Source organism: Carcharhinus amblyrhynchos, chromosome 18 (assembly GCF_965287045.1).
Source record: "Carcharhinus amblyrhynchos chromosome 18, sCarAmb.v2.hapA, whole genome shotgun sequence".
Classification (NCBI taxonomy): Eukaryota; Metazoa; Chordata; class Chondrichthyes; order Carcharhiniformes; family Carcharhinidae; genus Carcharhinus; species Carcharhinus amblyrhynchos.
The window spans coordinates 9,802,324-9,818,328 of NC_137341.1; the positions used below are offsets into that span (position 1 = coordinate 9,802,324).

At 43.2% G+C, this 16,005-nt stretch overlaps 1 protein-coding gene across 1 annotated transcript in view; it reads left to right on the forward strand.

The window, feature by feature from the left end:
- Nucleotides 1-16,005, forward strand: part of meiob (meiosis specific with OB-fold) — a 61,525-nt gene that overhangs the window by 14,083 nt on the left and 31,437 nt on the right. Inside the window, exons 4-6 of the mRNA XM_080206076.1 lie at nt 1,152-1,283; nt 6,134-6,206; nt 10,141-10,336. Of these exons, the coding sequence (XP_080062202.1) occupies nt 1,152-1,283; nt 6,134-6,206; nt 10,141-10,336 (401 nt within the window). The remainder of the gene's footprint in view (nt 1-1,151; nt 1,284-6,133; nt 6,207-10,140; nt 10,337-16,005) is intronic.

The window sequence follows — 16,005 nt, forward strand, 5'->3', positions numbered from 1 at the left end:
GCTCTTCTTGGAACTCAGTCATGGGAGGAGATGCCCATGAAGACAACGGAACACGTTACCGAGCAGGTGCCAGAGTGTGGCAACATGGGGATTTTCTCAATAGCTTCTTTGCAGTGTTAATATACACCTATTTGTAACAATAATAAATAAACTTTTAAAAAAACTTTTGAAAACACTCAGATGAGTTCCAGTCCCAACCCTGTGCCTGTGCAGCTTCACACTTGCGATGCAATTTTCAAAATCGTGGCCTAATTGACTAGGAGGCAAACCCCACATCCAATTAGAAGTGCCAAACTGGTGCCAGCAGAAAATGCAGGTGACAGACACGTTGGGGGCTACTGCTGCCTTGCTAATTGGCACAGGCAGCTCCTCGACAGACCAGGAGGTCAAACAAGGAGAATAGCAGCCTTGAAAGAGGTAAGACCAGCTCTCATGATGGCTCTTGTTGGTCCCACAGGTTCCTCCCAAATCCATCTCCAAAAAAATTTATTTGTGCCCACACCAAACCTGACAGCTGTACCCATTGAAAATTTGGAACTGTCCCAGAGGCATTGAGATGCCAACATGAGGTCTGGGACCGTGATATACAAAGCTGCAGTGCATGGGGTTTCAACCGTGAGACTCTTTATAAATCCCAGCTATAATGTTTAAGGGTCTGTATATAAGATTGTGTATAAATTTGGGACAGAATGAAGAAACTTCTTTTTAGATAGAATATTGAGACTAAAGGATACAGTCCGAGTTGGTGATCATTTTTCAACATTTCAAAACGTTCAGTGCAGATGATTGAAGCAAACATGGAGAAGGGGATATCAGTATAGGATGGGCACATGAGATTAGGATTACTGCTCCTGAGGAAAGTAAATACCATGGAATGATTGAGTTGAACATTATGTATATGTGTTGTCATTTGTATGTAATTAGGATAATTAAAAGTTGATGGGGAAGCTTTTCTCTGGAAGTATTGATGCTTGTAAATCCCAGGATCTTCCTGATGATCATGAAACACCAGCAGACTTTCTCTTTAATTTTTAATAAAATTGTGATGCCAAAGTTTTTATATGTAATTTAAATGTACTTTAGATTTTTACTGATTTATTTTAAAAGTGCAAATGCACACAATTTGGTAATATTTCTTTTATTTTCTTTAGACATTGGGACAGAAAGATATACTTTTACTTTCACAGTCCGAGATTGTCCAATTTATTTCATCAATGTAACTTCCTGGGGGAGAGAAGAATACGTAAGAGGGCTTTCTAACAGTTTCAGAATTGGAGATTGTGGTACGTTTTAAGGAACTGGTCATTTTAAGAAAAGACTTAAAAATCAGAAATATTTTATAAGAAATCTACTTTTCATGTGTATCCTATGTCATTTTGGAGAAAAGGTGCGTTATTCAAAAAATGCGTTATGTGACCGACGTGCATATTGATTTTTAATAAATTGACTCATCCTTGCTTAAAAATCTGTCACACTGAACTCCATTAATTTTTGTGTTAATTAGTGATAAATGCTGATAATTTTGTGGTTTAAATTGTCTGACCCTTAGAAAATGCTGTTTCATATTTTAATCATTGAATCCCGAGTGCAGAAGGAGGCCATGCGGCCCATCGAGCCTGCACCATCAACAATTCCACCTAGACCCTATACCTGTAACCCACATATTTACCTTTTTAATCGTCCTGGCACTAGGAGGCAATTTAGCATGGCCAATCCAACTAACCCGCACATCTTTGGACTGTGGGAGGAAACCAGAGCATCAGGAGGAAACCCAAGCAGACATGGGAAGAACTGACAGTGACCCAAGTCGGGAATCGAACCCAAGTCCCTTGCACTGTAAGGCAGCAGTGCTAACCACTGTGCCATCCTGCCCCCTGCATATATGTGTAATTTTTTCCCACAACACCCCTCCCAACGCTCATTCTTTACATGAAATAATTTATTCTTCAAAATGTTTCCCCGTACATCAAGAGTCCTTAGATGTCTTGCCCAAATATCCATTTTCAGGGCAAAGTTTTCAGCGGTTTTGTATCATCAAGGGGATTTGGAAAGATTTAAGTGTTTATTGGAAAATCACAGCAATAAACCCATGATTTTATGATGTTACTGCCTCTGCTGTCAGCTAGCACAGTGACCATTAATAACTGTACACAATTTCTAGGAGTTATAGGAGATCAGTTAGGAACAGAAATCCAAGCAGCTGGAACTGCCTGGTTTTTTAGGGATGCTGATATTGTCTTTGAGCTGTATTTTTTAATTTCCTTTTATGGGATTATACTTAGTTGTGTCTTTTGTTATAATTGTACCTTTTTGCCTTTCATCTTTTGTTTAATCAGGTTACATCAATAAAAAAAATGTTGGTGCAGTTTTCAAGAGCTTAATTCAAACTAGAAGGAACTTGAAGTTCGCTTTTCAGTACATGCACTATACAAGACTGATGAGCCTCCTGGCTAGAAAAGATGGGCTTGGATAACTTGTCTGTGGGTTTGTCTGAAGCCAGTTATAATCTGTTGAGCACAGATTAGAAACATTTCAGCTCTTGGAAGCTGATCTCAGGAAACAGAATTGTACAAAACAATTTAATTGATGCAGTGCACCATTTGCAAGATGCAAACCCCATAGATTTTTTGATTCTTATCATGCTTACAAAGTTTTTATTCCCTTCTATATCTTTATACTTCTGTAATACGTTTCTTTTACTAAGCTGAAGTGATGAAAATTCAATTCCCTGACATCATATTAAGTGATAATTATCAGAGTATTTCTTAATTTATCTTCTTATCACGGGAGTAGGTTAGATGTTTAAGACTTCAAATTAAATACATTTGGGCCTAACTTCCCCAGAGAGACGGTCGTCAGATTGCCACTCTGTTCACAATTTCTTAACTGAATTTTTTTTTCAATCCTGTCTTGACAACCTGCTGAGGGTGTCAGGTGAGTTGGGCCTGGGAGTTTGTCAGCGATCAGGAGGGGCTGGAGGTTGTAGTTAGAGTTGGGCGGCAGGGTGGAAAGCACCCCTTAAATATGAGGGAATACCAAGTGATAGAGAGGTCCTTTGGATGCCTTATTCCCTTATGGAAGGTGGTGTGTGGAAACTCTTATGAAGTCATGCGGTGGTGGGGGAGTCCCCATGAAGTTAGAAGTAGTTTTAATCCTTCTCAAGTTTTTCTAGGTACCTTGATGTAACCCATTCAGAGTCATCTGAAGTTTGTGATTTAAATTGCATTTTCTGATGGTTCCTAGCGCAGGGCAATTTTTCAGAGAATGTTTGTACTTCTGGACAATTGCTATGCAGACCTGACCTGTGAACTTCTGCAGGAGATTCCTCAGCGTATTCTGGGATATTGTCCTGCAATATGACACTGGGGAGCTTGGAAATTACATCCCTATGTTTCTGCTTCATTCACTACAATCTGTCTTTGGATTAGAAATATAGGCCACAATTCTCCCATCCCGACCCGGAACGTTTCCAGTGGGTCGGAGTGGGAGATGCGTGTTGCCGGCTTTGATCCGAGATTTGTGCATGCGCCGGGAACGCGTGCGCATCTTCCAGAGCCGGCGAACAGTCGCCGGTCAGACTAAGCTGGAAACCGATGGGAAGGCAGGTAAATATTTTGAATCTGTTTTAAATGTACTTATCAATGTAATTCAGTGTAATTATCGGGAACTTACTGATCCCAGTTGAATCGCCCACCCCACCAGGAGTACTTCATTCTGGTGGGGTTCAGAGGAGCTCCCCGTGTCAGGGAAGTAGCGGAAGAGCCCACTGGAATGAAGAGGGGGGGTGATGCCCCCTGGGCAAAGTGCCCATGTCCAGGGGGCACCTTGGCACTGCCCATCAGGCAGTGTCTTGTTGGGTGGGACCTAAGGGCGATCGGTGGGAGTGGGGAAGTCCCACTGCCACACTGCATGGCGATCAGTCTGGGATGGAGGGAGGGCAGAGATTGGGGTGGGGTTGGAGGTTCTGCTGGGGATGAGCCTGCCTCCTGGGCAGGGAGGTTGGGTGGGGGTCACCACTCCTGCGGAGTGGGCAATACTTTGGGGCACACCGGGGCAGGGGGCTGGGTCAGGGCTGGCTTGGGAATTGTGGGAGCTGCGGTCGGGTCGTGGGGGGGTGGTGGGGGTGGGGGTGGGCAGCTCTGCGGGGTTCCCTCGCTGTCCAGCGATTTAGCTGGCCAGCAAACAGGGACTCTGAAAGATCGGAGCCACTGCCCATGCACAGAGTTCCAGAACTGTCAGACTCTGACGTGAATAGGCCCCGCCCCTCCAGGTTTTTAATGAGATTCATGACTGGGACTTTTGCAATGCACAGAGTGGGGAGATTTGGGTGAGAAGCTGAACTGATAATACTGTCGGGATCTGGAACATTTTTCCCACCAATTCAGCACTTTTGGGAGGATCACAACCATAGGGTGGAACCTTAATACAATACTCCTTTACTTCTCCTTTAACTTAACAATTACACACAGGTTTTAAGATAAATACAAAGTAGATTTGAAGCTACAATGGTCTCATTAGCACACAAAATTAAAATTCATGGATTTCTCCTCAGAATCCCCCCAGATGAGTGTCATATGAGGGTCTCCACACTCAAAGTACACTTTAAAATCTTATGTCACAGTGATATATTCACTGTGGTTCACATTCTGAAATTCAGCCCGTATTTTCCAGTGGACTCTTGACCAGAACTTCCGCTCCACTTTTAACAGTGAGTCCATTCCATGATTTTTGTACCAACCCTTTTCGGTTTTTGTTCCCTCGACTAACTCACTGTTACACGAATTCTGATATCCGGTCAATACTTTCATCCCAGTTACTTCACAATTTGGTCACAGGTGGTAATAAGACATTCCAAACTTTAGGATTACTTTAGAGACCTTTTTTAGCATTCTCCCTCTCAGCTTTGTCTGGGGCCATGGACAGTATACTGCCCAACTTCCAGGTTTCCAGACCCAATCGTCCTTTTGATTCTACAGAGCTTGCTTTCATACACATTACTGCATTGTACAGGTCTTCTCTCTCTCCAGCTTCTCTAGAGTTGAGACAGAGCTGTTCACTTCTCTGTGACCTGTCTGCAATTGCCTCCAGCTAAATCTACAGAACAAAGAAGATTTTTTGGGCGTCTGGTTGATAAGAATCTATAATTATTCTTCATGCCGTAACTCAAAACACAATAGTCCCAGCTGGAATTGAAACTAAACCCCACATATACAAACACATTTGTCCAGCATGAAATAAATTTCTTACAGGCGCAGAGACGTTAAATTAAACCCACCTAAAACTATACATTATTTTTAATGTCTAGCAATTCATAAGAACATAAGTAGTAGGTGCAGGAGTAGGCCGTCTAGCCCTTCGAGCCTGCCCCGCCATTCAATAAGATCATGGCTGATCTGAAGTGGCTCAGTTCCACTTTCCCACTTTCTCCCCATAACCCTTAATTCCCCTGCCTACCAAAAACCTATCTACCTGCGTCTTAAAAATATTTAGCGATGTAGCCTCCACCACTTCAACGGGCAGAGAATTCCAGAGATTCACCACCCTTTGAGTGAAGAAGTTCCTCCTCAACTCCGTTCTAAACTGCTCCCTCCTTATCTTGAGGCTGTGCCCCCTAGTCCAATATATAAATCAAATATTTATATATTTATATATAAATTCAAATAAATTCAATATATAACTATTTATACATAAATTCAGTATATAAATTCAAATATAAATCCCTTAGAACCACTTTTTGGTTTCCTAACTATATCAGCTTTCTATTGTCTTAAAGGTGTGGATAGGATATTACGTCTAATTTAGAAGAGTGATACTGTCATAGATGTCTTGAATTGTTTACACAAGGTAACTGCTATGGAAAGTGACATATCTATCATTTGTTGTAAATGCTCTCTTTACTGCTATTTTTACATTAATTTTACCCGTCTAGATTTTTAGATCTTTCCGTAATATAAACAATCTTCAGTTTATCACCTTCAGGCAGTCTAGGTTGACCTACTGCAGGGTTTGTTTTTTCTCCTCATTTTTTTGTTCCTATTTCCCTAGCTTTATGTGATTTTGTTATAGTGTTAGAGATTCTTAAAACATTTGCTTCTATGTACTTACCGATAATTTGAAAAATATTTTTTGCTAGTTGTAATTGAAAATCCACTAGTACAGACCAAAGACATGGAAAAGGAAGAAAGGTTCAGTCCATCTACTTCAAGGTATATTCAAAATCATATCTCCACTTTAATTATAATGTTAACGCTTGAAGCTCACTGGTATAATTGAAATTGCTAAATTGTTTGTGTCTTAATAACTATGTCAGGCAGGACTTTTCCACCCTGCTGCTCTGGCTGAGTAGCAGGGTGCGAAATATGAGCGACAGGCGAAAAATTGGGTTTGCGCCAATCAGATGTTAAACAACCCATTTATGTGCATACAATTTTTTTGTCCAAACCTCAAATGGAGGATCCTGCATAACTCTTCCATTATAAGAACCCTCGCAGAGAGCAGCATAGAGAATCTGCATAGAGGCCACACCCTCTTTTTAAATCAGTGTTCTGGCAGTGTTTCATGGTCCCCAAGCTTTTGTGTGTTAATGAATGAATTGGTGAGTGTGTGGGTAGGTGGGTAACTGGGTGTGGTGAGTGAGTGGGTAGTTGGATTGGGGAACTGGTGTGTAGTCAGGACATTGAGGGAGTTAGGCAGAGTTGGGGGGACGGGGTTTGTGATGGTGTTCAGTTGTACAGTTATCCTGGAGTTACACTAGGATTCTTCTGTACAACATTTCCTTGGTAAATAAGTCAGAACTGTCCAAAGGCTGCGACTCTAAATTAACACTGGAGACTTTTTCACTGAGTCCTGGGGAGCAGGGGAATTGGAAGTTCAAACTTCCCTGGCAATTCTTGGCTTATTGAAGGGGCACTCTATAACTGTCCTGCTCAAAACATGAAGAACATGACTGGGCTTAGTATTCAAGGGTCTAATGTATGATGAACAAGCTTGGCTCCTTTACTACATTCAAGTGAGAATCCATTAGGTTTTGGTGCCTCGATGCATATGGTCCTAACTGGCACATGATCTTTACAGAGGCATATTAGAATGGATGTAGGATTTTTAAAAATGATCACACCTGCTACGCAGAGTCAGAATAGGCCCTACAATACAAGCCTCCATGTTCCTAGTCATTCAAGGCACAATGCTTGTTTTCAGGACATAAGTGCAGCGATTGTATGTGAATATTTATTGTCAAGGCCACTGGAGGACAACCAACACAAGGCCGACTGTGGCTTCTAGTGCCTGGGACTGCTGACGCTAATTAAGACTCTTGTGAATGTGCAGTCACATCTGAGGGGAGAGCTCACCAGTGTCATCCTCCAGGATGATATCAGCGTGCAAGGGATGGCCTTGTTAGTCAGGGGCTGGAGACTGAGTTCCTGACTTGTATATGGACGGAGACCATTCCACTGGAATTACCATTGTATCCATTCGTAGATTAAAAGCATCTGGTTCACTAATGTCTTCAGGGAAAGAAATCTGCCATCCTTACCTGGTCTGGCCTATATGTGACTCTAGATCCACAGCAATGTCGTTGACTCTCAGATGCCCTCTGAAATATCGTAGCAAGCCACTCAGTTCAGGGGCAATCAGGGATGGGCAATAAATGCTAGCCCAGCCGGCCATTGCTGTTTGCTGCACCTTACACAACCTAGCACGACAAAGGCGGGAGCTAGACATCCCTTGGATGAGAAGGGCATTGAAGTGGATGAATCTGAAGAAAATGAGGATTCAGATGAGCCTCATAAGGATATAATTGTGCAAGCATGGGGCAGGAGACATGCCAGTGACGACATCAGCTATAAGATTCTATGAGGAATAAGGTGAAGACAAGTTGCAATCAAATTCTCTTTAATGTTTCAGTGCAGGGACACAAGATTTCCATTGTCATCTTCAACACATAATGAGAGGTTATCAATCTCACATTGATCACAGAGAAAGCATAAGTCACCTTTAATCCTAACAATGGGGGTCAACCTTAAAAGGCTCAGTAGCCTTGAGACCATGTGATTGCTGTGGAATGTAACAAGCACTCCATTTGCACAAATCCTCAAACAGATACACATAGTTCAGTTCTTTCAACCAAAGCATTGACAAGTTAGTGGCCATGGCATCCTCAAGAGGCTGAAACACTGTTGCACCCATGACTGCATTCATCCGAGTATCAGAGCAGCTTAGCAAGGCAGCCAGAGGAAGAAAAATATTTATCAGTGGTTAACGCTTGACCGTCTTGAGAGGGAGCTACATCCAAATAACATCATCTCGCCAAACAGCTGTCATGCATGATTAATGCAGAGGTTACATCTTGATCCTGACCCCCAAGTTGCCATTGGACATCAGGACACAGTTGTCTGTTTTGAGACAGCATGTTGCCTAAGCTGCAAGTTATGTTTGCAGAAAGTGATTCAGCACAAACATCATTCGATTAGTGACAGTCGCTCATTACTTTGCATTCACTGGAAGCCTGTCAAGCTTCCATCCTATATTGTTTTGGAATTTTGGAGAAACGTCGGCCAGTCAGTTTTGACACAGCGTTCAATGATACTGCTGAGCGCTTAGGAGATGTGCTGGAGCATTGCTTTCCTATCATTACAGTCTTTGACATTGTCTGTCTCACAGAGGCCAATCCTTTTGATGAACCCTAAGTCAATGAGTGCAGTCATACAATGAGTTCCAGAATGTTTTGCATTCTGTGACTTCATAGAGGAATTCTGTGAAGCATCGCTAGGCAACTGTTCAGAAGCAAAGTAAGATCCTCGGAGAAGTAGATGGGATCATCAGGATGAGTACACACATCTGAGCACACGATTCCCGCCTAGCAGATATTTCAAATGTCACCCTCAGCTTCATGCATGGAGTGCGTAAGAACTAATAAAGGAATAATGTTCAACTTTAAACATCGAGATGGAAAAACACTGCAGAAAAGCATGAAAGCTTAATAATGAACACTGCTTTCGCCAAAACTTGTCATAAAACAAACACCATTGCAAAGTGCACTTGGGTAAGAAGACTAAGATTGGTCATGGCAAGTACAACATCCACAAACTACAGACTTAATCGCAACAAAATCTTGATGAATAATTCTCATTAGGCCACATAACGTGTGCCTGAGGTCTAAGGGTTACATGTGATTTGTCTATCCGTCATGTTTCGTATAGAAGTGCCTTTGTTCATGTGGCAGATGTGAAACTAAAGATGATTCACTGTAATGTGATTGAAAACTAAGGTGCAAGGTGAGAGATAATTGTAAAGGGGATCTCATTTTACACCGTTGCTGGTGGCTGGAATAGAAATTGGTTGATTGGGCAAGCTGCAATGTTGGTCATCCGTAGTCACTGTCTGATTGTGGCCAATGTATCCTAAGCGGACCCTTACTGGCTTGTAGGAAGAGGCTAATCTTGCTTTCCACGCGGGAATGATCTCTGTTCCATCGACTGGTGGCATGTGACATCCCAGTGAATCTGGAGTGTGTAGAAGTTTTACTTACCTTGGCAATTGCATCAACTCATTCATTTGTTTCCTGCACTGCAGGGCAGTTCTTTTCTGTACTAATCTCCCTGGCAACTCCTTTCCAAAAAAGTGTGTCAGGTGGGAGAACCTCCTGCCCCCATCCCTTAGAAAGAGGATCACCTGCTTTTCCTGGATAGCCTGGCGGAGAATCCCTAGCGAGGTTCCACTAAACTGTGGGGTCAAAGGATTGGTACATCTGAGCATTATGGTGGTGCAAGCTATGTCATAAATCAAACAGTTCAATTTTATTGTTAATCGCTTATTGCTATTCATTTGCATTTATTGTATATTTGGATATACAGAATTGCAAATTAGTGCAAAATTAGTTGAATGACCGCTCACTGAAGTTTGTTCAAATATAAATTTAGCCTTGTGCCAACAGTGGGGTTGGAAAGATTGCTAACCATGTAATCAGACTGATTATGTACATTTTTCAGAATAAATTTGATCTAATTTCTAAAATGAAGCATTTTAACAGAACAGTTGAGAGAATAAGGCACATAATTACCTAAAATTTTAGTTCTGATTTATCCTGCTGATGAAACCTTTGACATTAATATTGTTTGTTGCTTGTTGTTTCACATTTAGTTGCTATAAACTTTTGGTCAGTGAGAACTTTTCAACAGTCAGGATGTGCCATGACCTGGAGCTTGAAAGTAGGCTTCTCTCCTTATTGCATTTACCTGTGAAAGACCCTCAGGATTATTATTCACTTGGAGATATTGTTCATAATGGCCAAAGCCTGAATGGAAACATTATCAATATACTGGCATCAGTCAAATCGGTGAGCTTTTTGCAATTAAAGTATAATAGGTATTTTCTTCTGTCAAGCAGTGTGCTTTCACCAACACGAATCCTGTATGAATTGGTTAAGAAAAAATTACTTTTAAGTATCTAAAACATACCTTAATTAAGGCTATTAAATACTGACAAATTTTTGATATGTTTTTCAAAGTACTCACCAACATTTTTAATTTGTTCTTTAATTGGTAATATAAAAATATTATTTTCAGCATTCCTTTTTATTATGTATCTCTGCTCTTACTTTAATTGATGATTTCTGATGACATCCCCAGGTAATTGGCATAGAGGTGTTAATGAATCTGAATGTGACATAAATTAGTATGATAATAAGATTGCAGAAAGATCCTGAGTTAATGATGTCATCTGTCGACACTGTTTCAGCTCTTTCACACGCCAGACACAATTCAAAGAGATCCAGTTGGTGGAACTAATCTCTAGTGCCTAAAGGACATCGGAAACGCATCCTCTGCCATATTGGTTTTGGGTGGTAGTGAACCATCCCTGGTGGCCAGTTTAGATAAATGTTGTGCCCTTCGGTATGCTAATGACGACCCTAGTTTAGGACCCAAACCAGACTATCATGGGTGACGTTCTTACCGTGCTTGGGATTATCAGATTTGCACATGGCCTAATCAATAAGTCATTGAATGAATTGCTGGAGTTTTCTGCCAAAAAATTGAGTTTTGTAAAAAGAAAACTTACCTCAGTATGCAGCTAGGAGTTGCCATTACTGACCACCATATTGATTTCTCAATTGCCTGCTGACACTAGCAGTGAGGTCAAATTAAAAGTTGACAATGATGTAAACTTGATTGTCCCTGTAAGGGAATCAGACCTAGTCTGAGATGACAACAGCCCCAAATCCTCACCACTAAACCATTTTTTAAAAAAGTTTACAATAATGTACGTTTGCATTCAATTTGGAAAAACTGTAAAATTTTCAGTTTAGTTTCAAGTAATATACATTCATCAATTTTGTTTTTAAACTGCTGACTACTAAATTCTGAATGTTCCTAAAATATGACTAATATTTCTGTTTGCATTGCCGAAACGTAATTGGCAGGATTTCCATTGGATTGGCAGCTTAATGATGGTGTTGGATTTTCTGTGTGTGTACTTGACTCTGCCACAAGTCTGTCTGTTTTCTTCTTTTCCTAATTGATCCAGCTGATCACGTAAAAGTATTGCCAAGTCCTGCTAAAACTACCCACTATCTAAAGATCACCCAGTAAGTTAAAGATAATATCTGGCTTATCTTCTCTACCACATATCTGCTTCTTAAACTACCCTGCCTGTCTCTTCAACCCTCGCCATTAATAATAAATGCAAGAAGCACGAAAGTGCTACAAAAGTTGTCTTTGCTGCTTCCCAAACTTCCCCAATCCACTGACCCTAATGCCCTTTAAGGTTCCCCATGCTCTAATCGTGAATGTATATCTTTTCTCTTGTTGCTCTCCTATCTTTCTAATCCTTTTCCAAGATCATCTTGTTTATGCTAGCTACCTCTTTTCTTATTAAACTGCTGACCACCCAACTTCGTTTCCTGATATTAACTGGTATGAACTACCACTCTCTCCTTCAAATCTTCTGTCATTGTTCCATTCCTCAAAAAAAATTTCACCACTATTTCATTGCAAACTACCATCTCACATGCAACCACACTTTTCTGTCAAGTTCTTGAATGTCACCTTATGTCTCGATAAGAATGAATCTTACGTCTCGTTAGCAAGAATTTTTAAGCCCGTGCATTTCACACCACCCCCATCAGGGTGTTCCCCATGATTTGCCCATCCCAGAACAACTCGACTGCTACAAGTACTGGGGAGTTCCATATAAATGGCTCCTCAGCACCTGTTCCTCAATGACTGCAGGAGGTGAAAGACAAGAAGTTAGCACCATGCTTTTTGGAAGGGGCACTGACATGGATGCTGATTGGAGTGCAGCAGAATGGGACACACTCTATCCTGTTCCAAGAGATGGCTTTCCAGCAGGGTCACCTGGCAGTGACTGCCCTGGTCAGCGCAAGCACACTCCAGAAAAGGATGAGGCAGCAGTGTCGGAAGAAAATGAATGATCATCTTCGCTCAGCCAGGGTAAGTGAACTATCCTCAGTCTCCCACTGGACCCCTTGCAGACCCTTCACACCCCCAACCTGTTCTCTCACAGCCATCTTGATCAGGCACCAGTTCCCGCATCCTTTTTACAACCACCATGTTCCTCCAGTAGCTGCTATGCTTCTCATAATCCAGCTCCCACTCAAGGCCCATGTCTGCCACACCTCATCACCATCATAAATGTCAATGCTCGCACATTCACTCTTCCTCTTTGTCATTGCAGGACAAATCCAACCACGACAGGCATCAGTGAGTGCAGCCAGCTGGAGTCATGTCCAAGCTCTGAACCCTCACCCCTTTTGAGGAGCAAGCCCTTGACCTGGTTGGAGAGGAAAAAGAGCATGTCTGTGCTGCTGGCGAAATGGAGGCAGCAGACAAACGTGCAAATCCTCAACACACATGCTGTAATTTCTCAAGTTATCAATATTGCCTCCATATCCCCTGCAATGCACTGATGCCGCATCCCTTCTTTTGCAGGCTGGCCAGCAGATCAGACCGGACCATCTTCGTGATCCTGGAACTACCGGTCTCCAGCAGTTCAGAGGGGGGAGCTTCTCAAACCCTGCTGTTGATGAGGCATTACAGCTATCACCAGCACCAGTGCAGATACTCGCACCTCGATGAGTCCAACAAGTAGGCAGGCTTCTACATCACTCAATGGTGAGCACCTCACAGCTTAAGATCCACAGCAGGGAGAGGCAGGACATCCCAGGCAACAGGCGTTAGCGGGAAATGCCAGATCCCAGGACTCTGCTGAGCCCTTTGCCGATGATGTGCCCCTTAGCCTGGAGCTGCATAGGCGGAGTGGCGAGTATCAGGAAGGGCTGAGAGCAGTCTTCCTTGGAGTGTAAGGCTGATGGAAGAAGCCCCCAATCTGAGGAGATGGTGCTATCACTCAGCACACCAAGGCCAGCACATTGAGGTTAATGTCTGCAGTGGAAACCTTGGTGCAGGACATGCACTCCATGGCAGGAGATGACTGCACCATGATGCAAGACTTTGACTGCATGGTACAGGCACTAGTGGGAATTGACACGTGTTGGTGCCAGATGACGACAGGATTTCTGAATCTCATTCTAGCTGTCCCTTACACCCATGGAGAAGCATAGAGGCCCCCGGGAACCTGAAGCGAAGAGGATCAGCAGGAGTACAGCGAGGAACTCTAGCTCATCTGACACCCCGTTCCTCTGAGTGGCACACCTTCAGCCCCTGACTTCAAGGAGGGAAGCAATCAAGCAACCAGCTGCCCGAGGCGAAAGGGCATGGAAGTCAGCATGCACCTCAACCTCAGCTGTGGATCCTGTGGATACATCGAGATATAGTGGGAAAGTCAGACAAAGAAACTATAGGCACTTTGTGGGCACGGGTGAATATATACATGAGTGTAGATAGGTCACCATTTTGTTTTGTAGGTTTGGCAATAAATTTTACTTTGCTCACCCACAGAGCCTCCACCCTGTCTTTGCATGCAACCAAGCTTGGGGAAACCACTGTGCTCACCTGGTGCCTCAGTCCTGTGGAGTACGAGGATGGCAGCGCAATGTCTCTCCCACCGTCTTGCCATCCCCCACTAAAGAAGGGCACTCCTTCTGAACATAAGAACATAAGAAATAGGATCAGGAGTAGGCCATCTAGCCCTTCGAGCCTGCCCCGCCATTCAATAAGATCATGGCTGATCTGTCGTGGCTCAGTTCCACATTCCCGCCCTCTCCCCATAACCCTTAATCCCCTCTCTTATCAAAAACCCATCAACCCGCGTCTTAAAAATATTTAGCGAGGTAGCCTCCACCACTTCAACGGGCAGAGAATTCCAGAGATTCACCACCCTTTGAGTGAAGAAATTCTTCCTCAACTCCGTTCTAAACCGCCCCCCCCCCCCCCTTTATCTTGAGGCTGTGCCCCCTAGTCCTACTGTCCTTTCTGAGCGGGAAGAGTCTCTCCACCTCTATCCTATCCATCCCATTCATCATCTTACACGTCTCAATGAGATCTCCCCTCATTCTTCTAAACTCTAACGAGTACAAGCCTAGTTTATTCAGCCTCTCCTCATAGCTCAACCCCCTCAACTCTGGCATCAGCCGAGTAAACCTCCTCTGCACTCCCTCCAAGGCCAAAGTATCCTTGCGTAAGTACGGCGCCCAAAACTGCACACAGTACTCCAGCTGCGGCCTCACCAATGCCCTATACAGCCGCAGCAAGACCTCCCTACTTTTATATTCAATCCCCCTCGCTATGAAGGCCAGCATCCCATTCGCCTTCCTGACCACCTGCTGCACCTGCAAGCTGGGTTTTTGCGACTCATACACAAGGACCCCGAGGTCCCTCTGCACCGTCGCCTGCTGCAGTTTTTCGCCACGTAAGTAATAATCCTTCCTACCATTATTCCTACCAAAGTGGACCACCTCGCACTTGCCAACATTAAATTCCATTTGCCAGTTCCTGGCCCATTCGCCCAGCCTATCTAGATCCTTCTGTAGACTCTCCACACCCTCCGCACAATTTGCCGTTCCACCAATCTTGGTGTCTGTGACATGGACAGGAACCCAGGACAGAGAACATGGAAAGCATTGCCTGCATACCAACCTTCATTCCCCTTTAAAGCAAGGGGCATCCTGACATGCAGGAAAAGTAAGGCCTGCAAGTGATCCCTCCTGACCCCTCTTCCCGAAATGGCAATTTTGGGACCCCTGACCCCGGGTTGAACATATGTGCGTCTTCCGAATCCTCTCTGGTGCACAGCACGGACAATGCAGGTAACCTGAGCGCTCACTTTCAAAACCTTCCTCAGAGGTGAAGGCGCCAGGTGAATATGTAGACCTGTTGTAAATAGTGCCGACGTGATATCTTGTCAGTGTCTGCTGAATATTTGGTGAGGGGAAAAATCACAGAGAGAGCACTCATTAATTAATGACATGCAACTATATTAAAATGAGCTTTCTGTAATCCCGTGACGTGTTTCATGCCACTCTACTGGCATGGGGCTGGTAAGATTGGAAATGGAAACTCGCTGGCACAAATCACGCTGTCTGGATTTTGAGCACATATCGTCATTCCTGCAGATGGAGTGCATGCTTAAAATCCCATCTCCTCAGCCTCACTGTTTCTAATGATCAGACTACATGTCTAACATTGAATAGTGGAGTTGCAAAATTTTACTCCAATTAAGTATTGGTGAAGAGGAAAGCATTGTCATTGGTCCCGATCAAGAAACTCTGTCTCTTTGCTCCTGACTACATCCCTCTCCCTGGCAATTGCCTGAGGTTGAACCAGTCTGTTCTGATCTTAGTGTTACATTGGATTCAAAGGTAACTTTCTGACTATATATGTACTGTACTGTCCAACTCCGTTGTTGCTTTTGCTCATTTTTTGTGAAACTTTCACCATATCTTTGTTACCTCAATACTCCCTAGTTCTATCCAGTACGCACTTAAGATCATTCAAAACGACTACCCATAGGTAGCTAGGCTTGAGCAAACTTGACTTCAGAAATAACTGCCGTGGTATTAAAAGAACAAAGAACAACCCAGCACGGGAA